The 20,611-nt window shown below is 50.4% G+C and overlaps 8 protein-coding genes across 8 annotated transcripts; 4 read left to right on the top strand and 4 right to left on the bottom strand.

Moving 5' to 3' along the window:
- Positions 1-141: 141 nt before the first annotated feature.
- On the bottom strand, positions 142-3,105 carry K444DRAFT_521991 (P-loop containing nucleoside triphosphate hydrolase protein; the record flags this gene model as incomplete). Its single annotated transcript, XM_024874168.1, has 1 exon — positions 142-3,105. A coding segment is annotated over one exon (2,964 nt), but the record flags the coding sequence as incomplete, so codon positions are not given.
- A 184-nt stretch (positions 3,106-3,289) lies between these two features.
- Positions 3,290-4,083, top strand: K444DRAFT_609467 (ClpS-like protein). The gene is made up of 2 exons (XM_024879579.1): positions 3,290-3,564; positions 3,638-4,083. Exons 1-2 carry the CDS (start codon positions 3,337-3,339, stop codon positions 3,959-3,961), a joined length of 552 nt encoding a protein of 183 aa, XP_024740769.1. The 5' UTR covers positions 3,290-3,336; the 3' UTR covers positions 3,962-4,083.
- A 172-nt stretch (positions 4,084-4,255) lies between these two features.
- Positions 4,256-5,327, bottom strand: K444DRAFT_522027 (pyrroline-5-carboxylate reductase; the record flags this gene model as incomplete). Its single annotated transcript, XM_024874174.1, has 2 exons — positions 4,256-5,190; positions 5,273-5,327. The coding sequence occupies 2 exons, from the start codon at positions 5,325-5,327 to the stop codon at positions 4,256-4,258; spliced, it is 990 nt and encodes a 329-aa protein (XP_024740768.1).
- Positions 5,328-5,660: 333 nt separating this feature from the next.
- On the top strand, positions 5,661-6,529 carry K444DRAFT_521987 (uncharacterized protein; the record flags this gene model as incomplete). Its single annotated transcript, XM_024874167.1, has 2 exons — positions 5,661-5,813; positions 5,909-6,529. 2 exons carry the CDS (start codon positions 5,661-5,663, stop codon positions 6,527-6,529), a joined length of 774 nt encoding a protein of 257 aa, XP_024740767.1.
- A 468-nt stretch (positions 6,530-6,997) lies between these two features.
- K444DRAFT_641206 (FAD/NAD(P)-binding domain-containing protein) lies at positions 6,998-8,368 on the bottom strand (the record flags this gene model as incomplete). Its single annotated transcript, XM_024884596.1, has 2 exons — positions 6,998-7,030; positions 7,094-8,368. 2 exons carry the CDS (start codon positions 8,366-8,368, stop codon positions 6,998-7,000), a joined length of 1,308 nt encoding a protein of 435 aa, XP_024740766.1.
- A 792-nt stretch (positions 8,369-9,160) lies between these two features.
- K444DRAFT_641205 (histone acetyltransferase type B) lies at positions 9,161-10,846 on the bottom strand (the record flags this gene model as incomplete). The annotated part of the gene is made up of 3 exons (XM_024884595.1): positions 9,161-10,347; positions 10,392-10,667; positions 10,825-10,846. The coding sequence occupies 3 exons, from the start codon at positions 10,844-10,846 to the stop codon at positions 9,161-9,163; spliced, it is 1,485 nt and encodes a 494-aa protein (XP_024740765.1).
- A 189-nt stretch (positions 10,847-11,035) lies between these two features.
- Positions 11,036-12,807, top strand: K444DRAFT_660790 (Zinc/iron permease). Its single transcript, XM_024886506.1, has 3 exons — positions 11,036-11,256; positions 11,302-12,306; positions 12,357-12,807. The coding sequence occupies exons 1-3, from the start codon at positions 11,204-11,206 to the stop codon at positions 12,538-12,540; spliced, it is 1,242 nt and encodes a 413-aa protein (XP_024740764.1). The 5' UTR covers positions 11,036-11,203; the 3' UTR covers positions 12,541-12,807.
- Positions 12,808-17,571: 4,764 nt separating this feature from the next.
- K444DRAFT_315445 (F-box/WD repeat-containing protein-like protein) lies at positions 17,572-20,203 on the top strand. Its single transcript, XM_024871840.1, has 5 exons — positions 17,572-18,239; positions 18,284-18,912; positions 18,960-19,322; positions 19,374-19,722; positions 19,792-20,203. The coding sequence occupies exons 1-5, from the start codon at positions 17,739-17,741 to the stop codon at positions 20,068-20,070; spliced, it is 2,121 nt and encodes a 706-aa protein (XP_024740763.1). The 5' UTR covers positions 17,572-17,738; the 3' UTR covers positions 20,071-20,203.
- The last annotated feature ends 408 nt before the right edge of the window (positions 20,204-20,611 follow it).

Below are 20,611 nucleotides of genomic sequence, written 5' to 3'. Positions count from 1 at the left end.
CCAGTATTGCCGGTCCCTCTTCTTGTTCATGAACCGTACATATTGCCTTCCGTCTTCTGGATGCTTGGGAGTCTGTGAGAGGAGTGCTTGGGGATTGCCGTGGCTGTCCAAAAGGTGGTGATTGATCAGTGGCATGAGCATTTTCTCTGACTCTCTGTCAAGCAACGTCAGGAATCCCATTGCAAAGCCTTCATACAAAGCTCGTCGCAGTCCATACGAGGGGGCAATCTCAATCACATAGCTTAGCACGCGAGTGAGAGTTCGGAGACTGAAGTGAGGAACCTGATTTGCTCCATCCACAAGTCGCTTCTCGTCTGCCAAACGCTTGGTATTCAAGTAAAGCCGAGCCACGTCATGAGCAGCTCGTTCATCATTGCTGCGGTTACCTTTGAGATACGCTTGAATGACACCAATCAAATCATCAAGATTTCGATCCGGGCTTTCAACGTAGATCTCAGTAAAGCGTGATCTCAAGCCCATGGGTAGATCTCGCTTTCCAACATCCGTTGCAGGATTCATGGCACCGAAGATGCGGAAGCTGGGATGGGCTTTCACCCTCTCGATTTCACCCGTCTCAGAAAGGAGGATGGATGGAGATCCACCATAGCCAGAGTGTAGTAGATCAGCGATACTTTCCAAGGTGTCGGGAGACGCTAAGTTGATCTCGTCAAGCAGCACCCAGTCTCCGTTCCGAGCAGCCTTCACGATGTTGCCTTCCACGAAGGTGAACGCAAAACCCTTCGAGCCGCCAGACAACTGAACGTCAAACTGATCTAGGTTTTCCGAGAATTTTTGCCACCGAGGTTTGAGGATCAAAAGCGATTGCAATCTTGACTCGGTCTTCCGTCGTTTAGTAGGCTGCTCAGTGGCTGATCGTCCATTCGTTGCTTCCTTCTTTATCAACTCCAAGAGAATGCTGTCAAACATTTTTGGAGCTTCTCGCCAAAGTTTCGATGCTCTGTTCCATTGGCTCTTTGCAACAGACTTCCCAAGCAGCTCGAGGTATCTCTGATTCTTGGTGGTAGAAATGCCGGTAGATGCGAAGAGGTCATCGAATTCGTCCTTCAGGGGAATGGCAAGACTTCGGACATTGACGGGCTTGAATCCACCAAGCAAATCCCCAACTTCACTTTGCTGGGACAAGTTGACAGCGACGAGTTTGTAACCCAATGTGTCTGCAAGCTGTTGAACCACAGTCGTCTTGCCAATACCAGTTTCACCAACAAGTAACACAGGTTCGGCCATCTTGACCGCAACTCCAACTTGTTCGAGCAATCTCTTCGCATGTGTCGTATTTGCGAAAGGTCTTGATTTCTTCACAGATTTCGTGACTCGTGCGGAAGCTTGTTTGGGCAGTCCTACTCTCCCAATCATTAAAGCCGTCTCGCTGTCTTCATATCTTGGAATGTGAGAAGTGAGAAAATGCTCCACTCGCTGGGGATCAATATGCATCTCTTCGGCAATAGCAGAAACAACTGTTTTGCGAGCATCTTCTGTTTGCAGGCTGCCAGCAAAGCAGTCTGTGGCCTCAAGAAACATCTCATATTTCGTGGCTTCTGTGATGGGTTCTCGGCCTGTGCTTGACCCAGCTGCCACCAAGGTTACGTTCAGTCTTCGACACCATTTCAGCAGATCCCGAGGGCTGATTGGGCGGCCAAGAGATGTTCGACTTCTTGATGCGAAGGATGGCTTGTGTGATAGTGTGTAGAGTCGATCATACACACTAATTATCCCAGGCAGGAATTGATGCAAAATTGGATAGGTGCCATCTATGATTTCTCGGAATTCGTGTTGGGTGGGCATTTGCACTGGAACTCGTTTCCACAGTCGCGATCCCAGCATATGCATAGCTGGTGGATTTTCATGCCCAGTTACGCTCAACGATGTGCGTATACTTGCAAGAAGCTTGAAACCACGCCGAGCCTTTACTGTTTCCCCACGACTCGGAATCAATAGCTCTCCTCTTTCCATGAGGGGTAGAATCACGCTAATAACTTCATTTGGTGCTCGGTCAAGATCTTCGATGAAAACCCATCTCCCTTCTCTGACTGCTGTGGTGAGAACGCCAGGTCGCCAGGTAAATGACCCCGGCGTTGAGCCTGAAGTATACATTCCAATCAACATCTTGGCGTCGGTTTGTTCGTTTAGATGTAATGTGACCATACCGTCGTCTACCCCAAGCTCTCGGGCAAAGTCGTTGACAAGCGATGTCTTTCCAGAACCAGCAAGACCATGGAGAAGAATTGGAGAGAATAACAGAAGGGCCATGGCAAACGTTTCCATGTTTTTTGAGGTGGTCGTAGTAGGAATCAAGGTCGTTAGCCTTGAAGGTTGTCCATTTGGTCGAGGCAGTAACACTTTCGAATACTGTGAAACCAAACCGGACAATAGTGTCAAATTCAAATTCCGGAAGTCGCATCCTTGCCCCAATTCCTTCTGTGCATTGTTCAACCGTCTCTCTTCCAGGAGGCTTATGAATCCATAATCGACCATATCTCCATCAAAATCTCCCATCACAGCTTCCTTCTTGCCAATGTGCTCGTCAATCATAGCCTCGAGCTTCAAATCCGATGCCGATACCAGCTGACAAAATAGCCTCACAGCCAGGTACCGCACCCCTCTATCCTTATGGTGGAAAAAAACCTGGATCCTCACACCCGAAATCGTCTTCTCAAAAGCGTATTTATCGAAATTGAGAAGTCTCCAAGCACCAAGTAAAACCCTTTGCAACTCCAACGTATCCAATCTCTCAGATCTCCCTTCCACATTCCAGAGGCTACGTATATTTGCCTTTCCAGCACTCGAGGACGTGGTTTCGAGGTACCTTTCCAAGAAAGTCGACAGATGCGGCGCTAGAGGAAGTGTTCGTGCAAACCCCTCGATCACTCTATTATTCTGAACCTTCCCATGCGCACCTCTGACCCACCTCGCACACGTATCCGCGAAAACATTCTCGAAATGCGTGAAAAGGGTGAGCGTAAACTTTGGGTTCAACGCCGTAGTCGCAAGAGCGTCCAGGAATCGCGGGTCCTTTTGGATCCGCAAGATCTCCAATATCTCCTCTGGCAGATCACCCGACCTTGCCCTTCTCTCGAGGGCCTCCATTTTGTTTTCGTTTGGATTGTCGACATCTATCGTTGCACCGTTGTTAGTGTGTTCAGAACTCCGTGGTTCATGCAGATATATTTTCAGATAAAGAAATCCCGATAAACATTTTTTCCTCGGTGTGCACGGACCAGCTTTCCATCCAAAAAATATTACGCTAAGGGTTTCTCTCCAACACGACATTTGGAGATTAACGTCGCCCCATCCCCAGCTCAAAATCAGCACACAACGATGTCTCTAACCTGTCAATACGCAGCCAGAAGCTGCGTCCGCTCTCTGCGGTCTTCGAACTCTCTGCGAATTTCCTCGGTTGCAGCGGCGGTAGGTCACAGGAGGACGACAAGAAGATGGGCGAGCACGGAGACAACTGCGGCTGCGAACCCGAAGATCTCGGGGATTGTGGATCAGATTAGTCAATTGACTCTGTTGGAGACAGCGGACCTGGTTGCGAGTTTGAAGGTATGGTCTCTTCCCTTCCCGGACACTTATGCTGGTTTTACAAAGGTGGTGTGCTTATGGCTCGATATCACAGACACGACTCAACATCCCCGACATGCCCATGGGAGGTTTCGCCGCCGGTCCCGCTGCACCAGCCGCCGCGCCCGTAGAAGAAGAGGAAGCGGCCCCCGTTCAACAAGAGAAAACACTGTTCAATCTCAAACTGCAAAGCTTTGATGCGGGCGCGAAACCGAAGATCATCAAGGAGATTAAGAGCATGCTGGGTCTGAGTTTGGTGGATAGTAAGAAGTTTGTGGAGAGCGCGCCGAAGCTGATGAAGGAAGGGGTGCCAAAGGAGGAGGCGGAGAAGATTGTAGCTACGCTGAAGGGGTTGGGGGGCGTGGTCGTTATGGAGTAGCTAGGCTGATAGAAAGGAGCGAGGAGGAATGTATATGGGCAAACGGAATTGAGTAAGGAAAGGCATACAGTGTATAACAATAGAGATGTGTACAAAATCTACTTCTCATCCCACAACTGGCGGCAGACTTCCCATATCACAAAGTTCGGGGGGTCATTCTATTGGCAGAGCCAAAGGTGCGCGGCCTGAGCCAGATGATACATCATTTTGTCTAAACCTAACATCGTGGAGATCTTGAGCTCCTCTAGCCATGTCAGAAAGACAGAGCTAAACCCTTTGCTACCACCATTTTCCCTAAAATCTCGTCCCATTAACACCTTGAACTCCCATTCCAAGCTGACTAGCCACAACAGTCGCCTCCCTAACAGCTCTTGCCACTGTTCCCCTCACCCTTCCTTCCTCCAGCACTAATAAGCCACCAATTGTGCACCCTCCAGGCGTGGAAACCTTATCCCTCAGCAACGCCGGATGTTCGCCAGCGAGAACCAATCCAGCAGCACCTCTCATAGTCTGCGCAGCCATCCTCTGAGCCTCTGCTCTTGGCAGACCCATAGCCACAGCCCCATCAATCGTAGCCTCCAGCATCAACGCAAAGAACGCAGGTCCAGAACCACATAACGCTGTGCTAGCATCCATAGTGCTGGCAGGGAGATGAACAACATCTCCTATCCGCTTGAAGATCCATGTAACCAGGCTCGAAGTCTCTGCCGGTAAAGGAGGGACGGAAGTTGCAATGACAGTCATGCTCTCCCTAATCCCAGACGCCGTGTTTGGCATAGCTCTCACAACCCTGCACTTCCCCTCCTTCTCGGGGTTTCCCGTACTGACTTCCCCATAAAGTGCTTCTTCGATCTGCGTCACTGGCACACCAGCACAAATCGATATCAACAGCTTCCCCGCCAACGCCTCTTTCATACCCTCCACCTTCAGAATATCGTTCACCATATACGGCTTGCAGCCCAGTAATACGACATCCGCTTCTTGACACGCAGACACATTGTCATTCTGCACAATCTTCACCGCCTTGAGGTGCGCAGCCAACGCCTGCTTGATCTTCTTCGCGGACTCTGGTCTTCGGACACAAGCTACAAATTTCGAGGGCAGACGGGAAGGGACTTCTTCTGCGGGCGTGGTGGTACCGGATGGAGACTGAAGGAAGAGCGATTTCTGGGGCTGGATCTCGTAGAGGGAGGAGAGAATGCCGGACAGAATTGCTATGCCCATGGTTCCTTTGTTCCTGTCAGTTTCCGCTTGCCGATATTCACTCTAGAAATTTATAGCTCCCACGTGGAGATAGATAAAAGAACTTACCACAACCTAAGACCGTCAAGGTCAACTCAGACGATTCCTTTCCGTTTGCTGCCATCTTGACAACACGACAGTTCTCGTTGCGCCTTGAAATTCTTGCTGTTCACGAAGGATAGGCTCCCCACGACCAAGTACAAAATATCTGCCCCACACAACCTTGCAAGCGGCCGCACACCAAAACAGCTAGCTCCCGCAGTGCGCCACCAAAATGTCCTCCCACCACCACCGACGACGAGCCTCCCACTCCAAGTCCTCGCTCTCGCAATCCCTCTCACCCTGGAACCACGACAGCAACAGTCCGCTCAACCTCCCTCCCAATGCATCCCCGGTAGCAGCGCCCTATATCCCCATCCCGGACCGCGGCCACGGTAACACCACGCGCCAGGGCAGGATGGACCCGTTCGAGGTGCGGATCCGCTTCACGGGCCTGCTGCAGCACCTGAACGCCAGCCTGACGAGCGCGAATAAGGCAGCGCAGTATGCGTTGAAGTATCGCGATATGGATGAGGATTTACATAGCTGTATTTTGGAGCAGTTGGAGCGTGTAAGCTTCCCCTTTCCCATTAACACTTCACCTCATTTCTTGGTTCAGGGTTGGGCTGGGAGAGGCAATGGGTGGATGGAGGCTGATATTCTCAGAACACAATGAACATCCGAGCAAACATCATGTACTTCCTAGAGTACCTCTGCGACATGGCCGCCCGCGAAAACCACTGGGACTACGTACGCATGATCCAGAGGGACATCCTTCGCATTGTCGATGCCGTAGCCCCCGAAGACGGTTCCGGCGCCGCCAACGTAAAGGTCGTTCGTAAAGTCCTCAAAGCCCTGGAAATCAAGACATTCTTGCTTGCACAAACTGTAGGAGAGATTGAAGAGTGTTTGAAAGAGAGAGATATTGCGCCTGACACGGTGGGATTGTCAAGTCCTTTGGGACCACAGGAGGGTAGGAATGGGGATAGCAAGGAAGCGAGTACTCCGACTGGGAAAGGAGCAAGGGGAACCCCGTTTGGGAAGTTAGATCGCAAACAAGCTGAACAGAGAATTGAGGAGGATAGAGAGAGGCATAAGAGGCAAAGAGAGACGGCATGGGCGGTTTCGAGGGACGAGAATGAGTTTGAGCGAGTTTGGAATGAGACGGGAGACTTGGGGGAGGATGACTTTGAGATGTGGAAGGAAGAGGCTGAAGAGAGGACCCGTGCTGGGAGAGAGTGGAAGGAGGAGTATCTTGGACGAATTGGAGGTGGTGGTGGCGAGTGAAGAGATATTTGATCTGGATTTCTGCTCATATATAGGGCGTTTCGACTGTGGCCATCTTTTATGGAGATGAAGGAACTCTGCATTGATGGCGCTGGGGCAAAAACGGTGGGGCCGTTATTGATGGCGTTTGGGACATTTTAGGCCCGGCGCGGAACTGACATCCATTGTGGACATTACGGAGTGTTTCTCGGCTCATGGGTTGAGATTGTAGAAGAATGGTACTAATTCATCACGAAATATCCTCTCGAGTTGCAAGGAAAGATGGTTTGTGGCCGATGTGTCGAAGATTGATGGCTCTCTGCTCCGTGACTTGTGTCCTAGCTAGCTGCTACCTCTAATCTAACCCCATTCCTTCAAGACTCGCTATTAGATAAACATTGCCTTTCGTGTATCTCCCCTGCCTTTTCTCGACGCTGCCTCTGGCTCTTGCCCAGTCTTTCGACGCTTTCAACCACATTTCTTTTAACCCTACCAGCAGTCCCTCTCCTCTTCTGACTTGACCTTCAGGTGGACCAACCCGTCCCCAAGTCTCCGAGTCAGTACCCATCACCACGCTCTCTTCACTTCCTCAGCAACACCATACCCATAACACCACTCCCTAATCCTCCAATCCGCAATCCCATACCTCAATCCTTTTTTCCAAAACTCTTCCTCCCCTTCTCCTTGCCCCTCCATTCCTCCCTCCACAACCCCATCACACCCAACCCACTGATCCCTCTCTTTCCTTTCCTCCCCAGAAACCTGCAACACATCCCCAGCATGCACACTCGCATCCCTCATGCTCTCCGCCCTCCCCTTCCTCACGCCCTCAAAGACACCCATTACCTTCCCCAGTCTCTCTCCTCTCTCCTCGCCCAACCTCAGGCATTCAGCCAGCGCCTCCGCATCCTCAACGGCCATACTAACACCCATACTCAGATAAAACGCCATCGCATGCGCCGCATCACCCATTAACACCATCTTCCCACTACCACTCCTCCACCGCTCTAACCTCCTCACCTGCTCTACTGGATAGTTTACTGCTCCGGGATTACTCAGTTCTAACAACCTCCTCGGAACATCCCCCACATCAGCAAAAAGCTTTCTAATCTCTTTATCATACTTCTCAGGGCCCCAAGAAGTGGTGTCAACATCGTCTCGGTGCGAAAGGACGAGATTTAGCATCGAAGCGCCCTTCACTAAGTAAGCCATCATCAATTTCCCCTCTCCGACCCAACAATTCCCACTCTGCTCTCTCGCCAGATATTCCGTCAGCTCGTCTCTCTTCAACGCGGAAACGGGAACCATCTTCCGATAAGCAGCCCACCCGGTCTTCTGCATCCCCTCTTCGCCTCCAAGCTCAGGATTCAGGAAGCCCCGGGCGAGGGAGTGGATGCCATCACATGCTACTATCAAGTCGGCACTCATCTCTTGCCCATCTGATAACTGCAATTTCCCTTCTTCAGTGGAGTAGTTTACGACCTTTGATCCGAGTCGCAGTTTGACCCCGGCTTTGACACAATGTTCGTGTAAAATCTTGTGAATATCCGCGCGATGGATGACGATGTATGGTGCGCCGTACTTTTGTGTGAAGTTGGTGAAATCAACAGCTCCAATCAAGTTGCTGTTGTTGAGGGAGAGGATGTTAAATGACTTTGGGAGCACAGCATGTTCCAGTAGTTCAGGGCCAAGACCCCATTTCCAGAAATATCTCGTTGCGTTTGGTGTCAGTTGCACTCCCGCGCCAATTTCTGCGAGGGTGGATGAGGATTCGAGGATCTGGACGGAGTGGCCGGCTAATGCGAGAGCCAGAGCAGCGGATAAGCCGCCGATACCTGCGCCGACGATGACGATTTCCATAGCCAAATAGTCAAAATTTTCTTGAAAATGAAAGTTTAAGGGTGCTTTCGTTTGGCTTTCAGCTGATGGAAGGACGTGGTGGGGTTCCTGAGGGCCACCCCCCTCATTTGCATAAGGTTTGTGGAAAGAAGAAAGGCAAAAAGTGAGGCGAGTGATGCTTACCTGTCCTCGTGAGCGACGGGTTTAGATGTGATATCTGAAATGATGTGATGCCTGAAACATTGAACAGGACTTTTAAAGATGGCCAAAGGATAATAAAATGAGTATAGTGTTTTAACTCGTGCGTGCCAGTATATCAGAGGGGTACATGCGATGCAGATGTTGCGGGTCTTGGCCTGCATCCTTTGTGTGAGCCGCAGATCAGAAGTGGGACACACCTAATCTACACACGGCAACAGGAAATCTACCCGAGTCTTCTTCGGATATCTACTTCGCTATGAGAGGGAAATCGGTAGCTTCGAACGGCAAAAATTATCTTTCATGGAAGTTCTTGAAATGAGGAAGAAAAGGAAGACTGGAAGCGGTTCGCTAGAGCCTAGCTCAGAGTACGACATGAGATAAAATACTCGCTATTGTACTCAAGAGAGATTATGATCTACTGTTCAGATAATTCTCGTCGTATTGCTGGTATTCATTCGTCAAATCATCCTATGCAGCTCATCTGTGACTCCGTCCCAAGCGCAAAAAGCAATGCAAACGCCATCCCCTGCTCAATACTCTCAATGCTCATCCCTCGCCCCTCACCTCTCGATCGTCATCATACAATCCCAAAGAAAGCATCCCTCTCGCCCCTCACTCGACAAACTTAACCTTCTTCGCAGCCGGTGTCTCAACACCCTCCATTTCATCATCAGGACTACTCCTCTTCCCGTTCTTCTCACTCTTCCCCTCACCACTTCCACTCGTACCCTCCCCATTTCCCTCAACCCTCGGTTTCCCCCTCGTCTCAGCAGCCCTCAACAACCGCGCATAATCCGCCTCCACACCACCCAGCGCCTGCTCCAACTTCTCAATCCTCTCCACCCGATCCAACTGAATAAGCATATCTTTATTATGTTTATACAGCCGCTTCTTCACCCAAAGCTGCCAAAGTCGATATTCCTTCTTCTTCCCCGCCAGTCCCGCATCCTTCTCCACTTTTCGCTCTTGCTCCAGTAATAGACTTTGCCTAACTGTGGTGGGGATTTTGGTCAGGAGGTGCATTTCTACGACGCGGTAGAATTGCCGGGGTGCGATTTTCATCTTCCTGCGGAGGGTTTCGAGGGCTACGGAGTCGACAATATCTCGTGGGATAGGGGATTTGGGGCGGGGGACGGAAGAGGTGTTGATATGAAGTGCATTGAATTCTGGCAGAGTGCGGAGGAGCGTCAAGTCGTTAAGGTCCCGTAGGTCATCGAATTGCTCGTTTGGATCTTCGACTGTGATTTCGATTGTAAGCGGGTCGTGGAGGTAGTAGTCGAAGATTGCATTGTAGAAGCGGGAACCGTTGCCGCCGCCTTGGAAAGGGGGCAGGATCACGAATTGAGAGATCCGGGAACGGCTGGAGAAGGTGGGTTGTGTTGGAGCCGGGAGAGGGAGGCTGAAGTCGAGGGTCGCGGGGTGGGAGATGCGTTGTTTTGAAGGGGTTGCGGTTAGGGGTTGGTAGTAAAAGTAGCGGTAGATGGTTGAGTAGCCCATGAAGAGGTAGGTTGATTTCGAGGCTTCGACTGTCTTCTTTTGGTAGAGGAAGAAGACGGTCCATCGGTCGAGGGCTGGATCTTGGAGGTCGACAAAGGTGCCACCTTCGATGAAAAAGGGGACCAGTATTTGTATCCGCTTGACCATTTGCTTGACCGCGAGATCTGCGAGGCTACCCTTCCATATTTCGTAGGTTTGATCTCCGGATTGAATGGTCTTCCACAGCTCTCCTGGTGGCGTCCAGTCTGCATAGCTGGAATCTAATATTGCTGCATCAAAGACAGCGGACTTCTCAAAGGCAGCTAAATCCGTCAGTTATATTCGCCACTCCTCGGGATATGCGTACTCTTTGGCAGAAATGGTTCCAGAACAGCCTTCAGATCTGTAGGACTCGTCTCTCCAACCGTCTTGAACTTCTTGGTGTATGAAATTTGGAGACCAGGTCGCATATCACAGGCATTGTACCTCAGGTTGATCTTCAATCCTTGGTAACCAAAGATTCGCTCCTCGTCGCCAAAGATTGGATAGGTGAACTTGGGGTTGAAGGTGTGGATTGCCTTGGTTCCTCCCTCCGCAGGAGCAACGAGAGAGATGTGGATGGCATCATTGGAGTTGGAAGACCCTATATAGTTGTAGTCAGCTTCCAATAGTCCAAGTTGAGATGAATGCGCATTCCTCCAATGCCAATCTGCCAGTTGAATTGAAGCTGAGACACATTTCTGTTTGCGCCAAGCTGGCAGGCGCGATGAGGAGAAGGCGAACAGGAGAGAAGGACTCACAGTCAGCATGTTCTTCAGCCATATTGCCCTGATATCCCCTGCTTGGATATGCAGGATGTTGGTGTTCAGAGTTCTTGATGCCGCGATAGGTGAAGTTGGTTCTTCTCGTCTGGGCGCGTTGATTGAATTTCCGACGCGTTCCTCGATTGACAGGGGTACGCCGCTCTCAGCCTTGCCGATTAGGATCCTCGAATCTGTCATCGAGCTTCAACTTCAACTGCATCACTAGGCGCACACGACACTCTCACCTTGGATAGTTAACAGCGAATGATAACGCGACTGGAAATTTAGTAGGAACAGAAGATGCATCGGTAGCGGCGCAGGGAAAAGGAGACTGGGAATATCACTTTCTGGTGCTGGATTGGATCCAGGGGTCAAGATGTTGGACGGACTGTTCTTGTTGCTCGCGCTTAGCGTGGTGATGGCTTTGGCGTGAGTGATGTCTCGAAATTTTGAGGATTTACTGACAGTCGGTAGGTCTTTCCTGGCCGGTGCATTGCCATTGTCCATGACTTTGTCCTCGTCGCAGCTACGGCTCATCTCGACGATTGGAATGGGAGTTCTTGTAGGGACATCCTTGGTGGTTATTATACCAGAAGGCATTGAAGCACTGTATTCGTCGGGGACGGAAGCGCACATGCATACGAGGAGAAGTTTGCAAGCCAGGCATCTGGATGTGCGATGGCCGAGTACAGGAATCCACACATTTCTGCAAAAAGATGCTCCACTACCAAGAGGAGCAGCAGATGTCGACGACTTCACAGTCCCAAACCTAGGTTTACCAGGAGAAGACGGCAAAGACTCTTCTTCAACAACAACCACCGAGGCGTACGATCCACCCCAAGCCACCAAGGCACCTCCCAAAGACGAGAAATCAGGCCCTGAAGCTGGGCCTGAAGAACACCATGACCCCCCAACATTCTACATTGGCTTCTCTCTCATCACCGGCTTCATCCTCATGTTCCTAATTGACAAGCTTCCCCGCCACGCCTCAGAGAATCTACAACCACCACCTCCCACTCGACACATCTCCCTCGACAACCTCTCTCAAGGTCTCCACTCAACCACAATCTCCTCGGGAGATGAAGAGTCCGACTCCTTCCTGCAGTCTCTGACCCCAACACCAAAACAAAGCCGTTCCCTCGCCACCACAACCGGACTCGTCATCCACGCCGCAGCAGACGGCATAGCAATGGGCGCCTCGGCTTCCTCTTCCAACACCAAACTCGGCTTCATAATCTTCATCGCCATCATGATCCACAAAGCACCCGCGGCTTTCGGATTGACGTCCGTGTTGCTAAAGCAAGGGCTAAGTAAGAGAGCTGCGAGGGGACATCTTATTATTTTTAGCTTGGCGGCCCCGTTTGGAGCGCTGATGACTTGGTTGTTGGTTCATATTCTGGGCGGTGCGGGGCACATGGAGGGGGAGAGAGGGCAGTGGTGGACAGGGATGTTGTTGTTGTTTTCGGCGGGGACGTTCCTGTAAATCCTATTTTTCTACTCCTTTCTTGAAACTAGCTAACAGAGAACAGATATGTAGCCATGCACGCCATGCAAGAAGACTCGCATTACGAGCACTCGCACTCCTCCTCAAATGGGTATGCAGAGGGCCCCAGTTTGCAAAGAAAGAAAGAGAAGCCGCAGATGAGAGACACGTTGGCTGCTGTTGGCGGGATGCTGATTCCTTTGCTCACCCAAGTTGGGCATCATCACTGAAGAGTGCTGTACTTTGACCGGATTGTATTGCTAGAAGTGTGTACTATCAGGAGCTTGAATTGAATTGGAGTCACCGGGGTTGTCCTTGTGCTCGATGCCGCGATATACGGGTGACCCGGGAAGGGGGGACAACGGAATAGCGTTTCGAGAGAATTCAGAGTTGGATCACAACCTACTCACTCTCCTTTGTCGTTCTTGAAACCAAATCCGGCAAGAATGACCCCTCACAAGCCCCATTTACAAAGCCCTCACCCTGCGTCTCTGCAGCCATCGAGATAATGCACATCGTTGGTTTCTTTTTCTAGCGGTAGGAGCCTGCATCGAAATCTTCAGTTCGTTTCCCTTTAACGATTTCCAAATCATCTAGAATGACAGTCTCGTCGAGACAAGTTTGTCACCTCGTGAACTTCTTCTGTTCAGCGTTTTCGCTCATGAGTAGTGACACAGGTTATGACACCTGACGTCCATTCGCCGATGGGACTCAAAGGCTTCCGTTGTGGCTGTCGATGAGAATGTTAAATAAAGTCTTGTTCTGGCCTAGAGAGGAAGTATGATGGCAAAAATCTCTGTGCAAGTAGCACTAAGAGGTTGAACTATATCTCTGCACGTGCCGCTTTTACGCGGCTTCGAGGGCAGATGCTTTTATGCCGTCATTCCGTGGCCTTTGGCTACGCGAATGAGGACAGTGTCTATATCTTCCCACTGCATCAGCTCCAAAGCGTTAATCCCTTTCTGTATTTACTCGTATCCCAGGCAAAGTGCGTCTTATATCAATGAAGTTCCGGAGCGGCCCGGCAAAGAATAAACTCCTCTAAGAAGGAGGGGAGGGGCACGGGGATCTGCACAAGGAAAGGACGCTCAGCACTTGTCCTTGTGTTACGCGGGTTGTACTAAAATAAATATAAAGACAGCCTTTGCGAAGTCCATAGCAGTGCCAGTTCCGAATGAACAGGTAGATCGCCAAGCTTATGAGGTACCCTTGTCTCTCAATATCGCTCAGAGCTCGGCCGTAGCAGTCAGCTAAATGATACTTGTGTCTCCCACTCTCTTGTCTGCCGCCTGCCGCTTGCGGTACTTGCCTGTATCTTGCAGCTGCTATCGTCCGAAAACGGGCCGCAGTTTGACACGGAGAACATTTGTGACACGGGATTTCGTCCGAGGTTTCCAAGAAAAACAGCTGTCGCGAGAGGGTCGCGAAACAAATGTTGTGCCTTTCTCCTTTGTCTGTTAGGTACTATATTCTATGACACTTAGTTGAGAGAATATTGGCAGTCACATTTCTAATCAGAGTCATAATTAACTTCTGTACTGCATAGTGTCTGGATTAGCTCTCCCCTTCCTCACCGAAGGCACTTTTTATAGCTAGTTCTTTCTGCAGAACGGTCAGCAAGGAGTATTTAAGGTCTTCCCTACGTGTGAATAATCAGTAGTAAGTACCCTCTCTCTACTTTACACCTCGTACATAAGTAGCCCTTGTCCAGCCTTGCTACGTGCATTAATGAGAACCTCAAGCTAGCGCTAAGAAACAGAGCCCCTGGGAGTACGCAAGAGTATGAAATGAAGTTTTCATTACAAAGTTCAAGCAGAGATAAAGGGCATAGAATTTCAAATAACCGACCGCTAAGGGTTACAATTTGCCTCTTGCCTATTGCTTCTTTCGTCTTAATTTCGTCCGACAACCTTTTGGCGTTTTGATAGCATAAGGAATATTGAAAATCGTATCTTGTTTATGTTTTCACACAGCCAGCTGTGGTAGAAGCTGCTATAACAGGCAGCGAAAAGTCCTGGCATTGCTCTGCAGCTCAGTGCATCAAATAATTTAATTAATTATAATTATGAGGCAGTAATTAAATTAAATTGAATTAAGTCAGAAACCCAATCAGGAAAATATAATTAATTAGTTCGTCACGTGAGATTATAAATGAAACGTAATGCTAGGATATTATATAAGATTTAATATAAGTTTTGAATCAAGTTTTACACAGCTTTAATTTAAGTTAGAAAAAAGAAAAAAAGCTTAAAAAGAGCCCATAAAATATTAGGCTTACGAGAAGATATAATTACGTGAGAGAAAGAAGAAGAAGAAAACAATGATCTAGGCCTTGGATGTCAATGCGGCTTAGGAGCAAGCTTGCTCAAGGAAAGGAGGGCAGTTGAGAAGCGAAGATCTCTCTCGTGTGGTAAACTCATGTTATCAACTTCCTTCTTGCTGTCAATGATCAGATGGCACAATTCAAATATTACAAGCGTTGGACAGTCATTGTAATGCTTTGCAGGGGACGTGAGCCTGCATGCAAACAAGGCCGCTTCCTTGTGTTGTAGCAGAATTTACATGGTACCCTTCTCAACCCCCTCTTGAATGGAGGCTATCCCACTATAATGACCAGATAAAGGGAACTCGTTGTCTGGTCATATCAATGTTGTTGTGCATCACCGCATTTATAGGGAATCCTGCTAGTCCAATGCACATCCCAAGAACAACCTGGTGAACCCAGAAACAGGGGGTGAATGGCGAATGTTTGTTTGCCTTTCAAAACAATTATGGAGAAACGATCACCTACTAATAATACCGCCGAACTTTTGTTTCCAACACTAAAGATACCCCAGCCATTGCTCAATGTGAACGGTATGGTCAAGCTCAGCTCCATTCAACCTGAAGCTATCGCGAGTTTCAGCCCCTTTCCACACTCGGCTTCCCTAAGTGCCAGACGAGGCCAGGTACGTACACCGGTACCCTCAATAAATAATCATAAAAGGGCTACAGCCCTAGAAGCAGAGTTGATCACGAAGGCCTTTTGAGGTATCGCAATGAAATTTGAAAGTGGTGTGTTGGGAAAATAAATAACTTGTGGGGAAAATGTTCGAAGTGTGGGTTCTGAGACTTGCAGAACCCTTGAAGTCCAACCATCAACTTGACAGTTTTGCGCTCCAAAATACACCCATCACAGACTTCTCTCTCATGAATGACAATATTACATGAGGCTGTGCGAGTCTAGAGCTTGAGGATGTCGGGGTTTGATGCTCATCGTACCAAGCACGCATTTATGCGGGTGAACAGAGATCGCTGCATGTGTGCAAAGGCTCGAGATCTCCATCAGTGCTTGCATTGCATTGTACAGCCATACAGCACGTCGGTCGAAGCTGCAAATGCGGAGGATCTGCAGCCTATCTGTACGGCGCGGACGATGCTGAAGGGGGATTCTCCGGAGGATCGATCATATCTGATTTCAGATTCGGGGGTTTTCGGTCGACAATGGGTTTTGTCCGGTTGCACACCTCGGAGATCAGACCGCACTCTTCGCTGCTTGCGAGGTATAAGAGTACAGCGGGTACAAAGTAGGTCTTTCTCCCGGCCTGTGTTCTACAAAGGGAAGGCAGCTCGAGTTCGACGTCCCGTCGGTGGTTTGAGGTTCACTCGGCTGCGACTCGTGTTTGTCTCGATGCAGCGAAGCGCAAACGGCCGTTCGAACTGAATCGCCAAGTTCCGGGTTTGACGCTGCTGCGATCCTCAGCCTGGTTGGCTGGGTGCCCGCCTGCCTGCCATCCAATCCCCCCAAATGCCAGCCTTCAACCAGAACTAAGAAAGTTTTTCCAGAAGAAAAGCAAAAGTTAATGTGAAAGCCCGTGAACCCTACAACAGCACGAAAAGTTGATACCGACCATCAAAGCGCGGAGTTATGGGAGGCTGTGTGGAAGCGGAGCTTTAGTGCGTACTGGGTGGAGAGAGAACAGGTGCGCGGACTGGCGTCTCAGGTTCGCCGGCGGGATGGTGCACCAGGTGGCTCACGGATGCAGGGGGTGAGGCACCAGGGGGCGAAGTAGTGGGAGCGCCCGATTGGCTGGCGCTGCACTGCAAGAGCAGCACGTCATGTGTCAAGGGGGGTCTGAGGGCGAGAAGGGCGAGAAGGAGGGCTAGTACTTGAGAGGTTGACAGGCTGCGAGTACATCTGATTAGAAGGGCGTCGGGAATTGGTTGTTGGTTGGGATTGTGAGGGGGATATGATGTGAGGCTGGAGCAGTGGTGGGAGAGACCGTGCCAGTTCGACGTTTGGCTGGGCTGGGTTTACTCGTTAGATGAAAGGGGGGAGAGGGCTGAGTAAGGTGCTGCCACGTGCAGGAGGGAGTGTGCTCGATCCAGTGACTGTCGGGATTAGAGTGAGTGAGAGGGAGACAGACGAGTGGCGTATGAGGACACAGAGAGACTTCACTCAATGCCTGACTGATCCAGAGATATTGTATTGTGCTGCTGCAGTGTACTGTACTTACGAAGTACTCCGCTTGCAGTGCAATTCTCCCAGCCCCGCTTCCCTTCTCCTTTCCCTTTCCCTCCCCTTCCCCTTTCCACACTTCACTGTTCGCATCTACCCGTGACTGGCCACTCTACTCTACGCATATGAGCAGAATATCAAAATAGTAGCAGCGAGGCCGTCGAGTGCTTGACTCCGTCGCTCCATGCTATGCTCGGCCAGCATCAAGCATCAAGCATAAGCATAAGCATCACGCATCACGCATCACGCCTGCGGGTCATTTGTACTCTTGTCAGCGGCGGCGGCAGCTTTTAAACGCCCAAGGCCCCAAACCTTGCCGATGTGCCCCCTGCAAGCCTCGCCTCAGCACTGCATCCACCGCACCACACCACCACCACCACCACCACCACTAAACCTTGGCTGGCCCAGCTCGATTGACCTTGACCTTGACCTGGCCACCGTCCGCCGCCAGAGAAAGCGAGACTCACGACAACCACGACCACGACCACGAACCCGCCCGCAGCGACTCCTCCCGGCATTCACGATATCACGAGCATTGAAGGCATTCACGACGCCGAGGACAATGGTGGGTACATCCTTCCGCATCCAGCCATAGCACCCATCCCATCCCATACCATTCCTGCAGCCTGCAAAATTCATTCACCTCGCATGCGTCGACACCGTCTCCTTGAATGAATCCCCCAGCGGTGCACGACTCTCTCCAACATCCCACCCACTGCCTCAGCATAAACCCGTCTCGAGAACGAGTCAACGCGCGAGACCAGCGTCTGCCGAGTGTGCAGATTGATGATCCAGCCTCTTCGACCCCAAGATCCACATTTCAATCAGCGTGGTCAGCATTCCGAATCACCACGTTAACCATCGACAGAGACAGGACATTCACCACGCATCGAGATTCTGCGAGGATAAATATAATTGCAGCAAGACAAGATGGACGGCTACCGGCCTCTGAGCTTGACGGAGAGGAGGGCGTCAATGGTGTTCAACAATGAAGATAACGACCTCTCTCCCACTCGAGCGACCCTGACCCTCAACACCAACACCAGCGTGCGTCTACCGCAGAGAGTCGAGAAAGTATCAGTGCAATCGAGACCAAGAGGACCACCGACGCCAAACATGACAACCCCCTCTGCAGACCCGGATTCTCCCACACATTCGAGCCACGATCCGCCCCCGCCTCCAACACCTGCCGCCAGCCCGGGACCAGACCACCCCCAGCCAGATTGGAGCGATGCCGGAGACCAAGAAGATTTCTTCCTGGCGAAGATACGGCACTACTTCAAGAACAGATCGCCTCCTGAGCGGACACGGATCTTGGCAGATCTGCTGAACCTCTGTACGAGCCAACAACTCAGCTTCGTGCGGCAGTACGTAGATCCATTGTTAAAGAAGGATCCTTTCACCAGCTTGCCCAACGAGATTTGCTTACGGGTATGTGTTTTGCGTTCCTGAGGGGAAGCGTGCTAACGAACAAGATCCTCTCCTGTATTGACGACCCAAAAGTCCTTGCCCGAGCATCGCAGGTATCACAACGGTGGCGGGAATTGCTTGCAGATGATGTGACATGGATGAAGCTCTGCGCAAAGTACGACTACGACCGCCGCATGTCAGAAAACCACCACTCGACCCCTCCATTCTCTACCCTTCGGCCACCGCCAAACCCTATCCACAGCAGCTATTTCGAGAGCGAGCATCCTACGCATTCGTATCCTGGGGCTACAGCTGTGGCTCCGTATATGCAGGGCAATTCGAGGAGTTTTGATAGTTCGATGAGTGGTGCTGCGCCGAGGAGACCGAAGATCAGATCATACAAGAGCCATTTTAAACAACGGCATTTGGTAGAAACGGCGTGGAAGACGGGTGGGCAGAATATTGCCAGGCATATTACGCAAGATCAAGGTGTGGTGACGAGTCTGCATTTGACGCCGAAGTACATCGTGGTTGCGCTGGATAATGCGAAGATCCATGTTTTCAACACGGAAGGTAACCAGCAGAAGACTTTACAGGGGCATGTTATGGGCGTTTGGGCGATGGTTCCGTGGGATGATACCCTGGTCAGCGGTGGCTGTGATAGAGATGTGCGGGTTTGGGATATGTCAACTGGGTATGTATTCAGCTTTCTCTAGGAGAGCAGCACTGACCTGTGAACAGCGAGAGTCTGCATACACTTCGAGGCCATACTTCGACAGTCCGCTGTTTGAAAATGAGCGATTCAAGTACAGCTATTTCCGGGTCAAGAGATACCACGTTGAGAGTCTGGGATATTAAAACGGGACTGTGCAAGAATGTTCTTGTGGGCCATCAAGCGAGCGTTAGATGTCTAGAGATCAAGGGCGATATTGTCGTTTCTGGAAGCTATGATACAACCGCGAGGGTATGGAGTATCTCTGAGGGAAGGTGTTTACGCACACTTTCGGGGCATTTCTCGCAGATCTATGCAATTGCGTTTGATGGCGCGAGGATAGCTACTGGGAGTTTGGATACCAGTGTGCGAATATGGGATCCGAATAATGGGTATGGTTTCAACTTCTCTGAGTTTGGGAAACCTCTGTTAACAGATTTTAGATCTTGCCAAGCAATCCTTCAAGGGCACACCTCACTGGTTGGCCAATTACAGATGCGAGGAAATACTTTGGTTACAGGAGGCTCAGATGGTTCAGTTCGAGTCTGGTCATTAGAAAAGATGGCACCGATACACCGACTTGCAGCACACGATAATAGCGTAACAAGCTTGCAGTTTGACGATACACGGGTAGTGAGCGGAGGCAGCGATGGCAGAGTCAAAGTCTGGGATCTGAAGACTGGGCAGTTGGTCAGAGAACTGACAGCTCCAGCCGACGCTGTGTGGAGAGTTGCATTCGAAGAAGAGAAATGCGTGGTTATGGCCAGCCGGTCCAACAGGACAATCATGGAGGTAAGCTCCCCTTGCCCATTCTCCCTTTCTCCAAAACCAAGGATTTCAATTCTAACGTTTTTGGCCCAGGTATGGTCCTTCTCCCCACCCGAAGATGTCCTCTACGAAGCACAACCTCCGACACTCGCCCAACGAATGCTCAACGCCCCTGCTCGACCACTCTCCGCCGTTGAATACCGCAGCACGGGCACGCAAGACCAACCGATGAGTGGGCTGATAAGCAGTAGCGCCGAGGAGAGGATGCAGGTTGCGTTTGTGAAGGAGACTGAGGATGTCGATATGTTAGATCCGCAGCCGAGTACGGCGCCGCTGCAGCAGACAGGGCCGACTTTCTTTCATGACGATTAAGGGAAGGTTCCTGAGTAACTCCTTATTCAACATCTGAAACTTGAGGGATATGGGAAGCTGCTTCGCTCCATTATGAGCTTATCGGGGATACCAAAATACAAAGGAAAAGGGGCAGGATCCCACCTCGAAAACAGTCCAGCAGCAATTCAACTCTTCAGCGTAGCCCTCGAAATAACATTCACGAATGATCTTCAGCATACCCAGCATATGATATCCGCATTGCATTCATCGGCGTTTCCCCCTGTTCTGCTTGAATTTAATTGGGATGGAACGGATGGATGGAAAGGAAAGCATGGTTTTTGCATGGCTTTCTGCATATATGGACGGTGCATTGAAATTTTACATGTGGAGAAATTGGTGGGTCAGATGGAGACTACAAGAAAGAAGGCGAGGAAGAGCGCTGATTGACGCAGTATTAGCGTCCGTTCTTGAGCGATGAGTGAGATTAGCGGGAGAATAACAAGAGCGATGAACGAAGAGAGTTAAGGATGATTTGTGAGCAGGCTGTGAGAAATTCTGAAGAAGTGAGTTCTAGGAAATT

The sequence above is a fragment of the Hyaloscypha bicolor genome, assembly GCF_002865645.1.
Source record: "Hyaloscypha bicolor E unplaced genomic scaffold K444scaffold_47, whole genome shotgun sequence".
NCBI classification, from domain to species: domain Eukaryota; kingdom Fungi; phylum Ascomycota; class Leotiomycetes; order Helotiales; family Hyaloscyphaceae; genus Hyaloscypha; species Hyaloscypha bicolor.
This window is presented reverse-complemented; position numbering and strand designations above follow the sequence as displayed.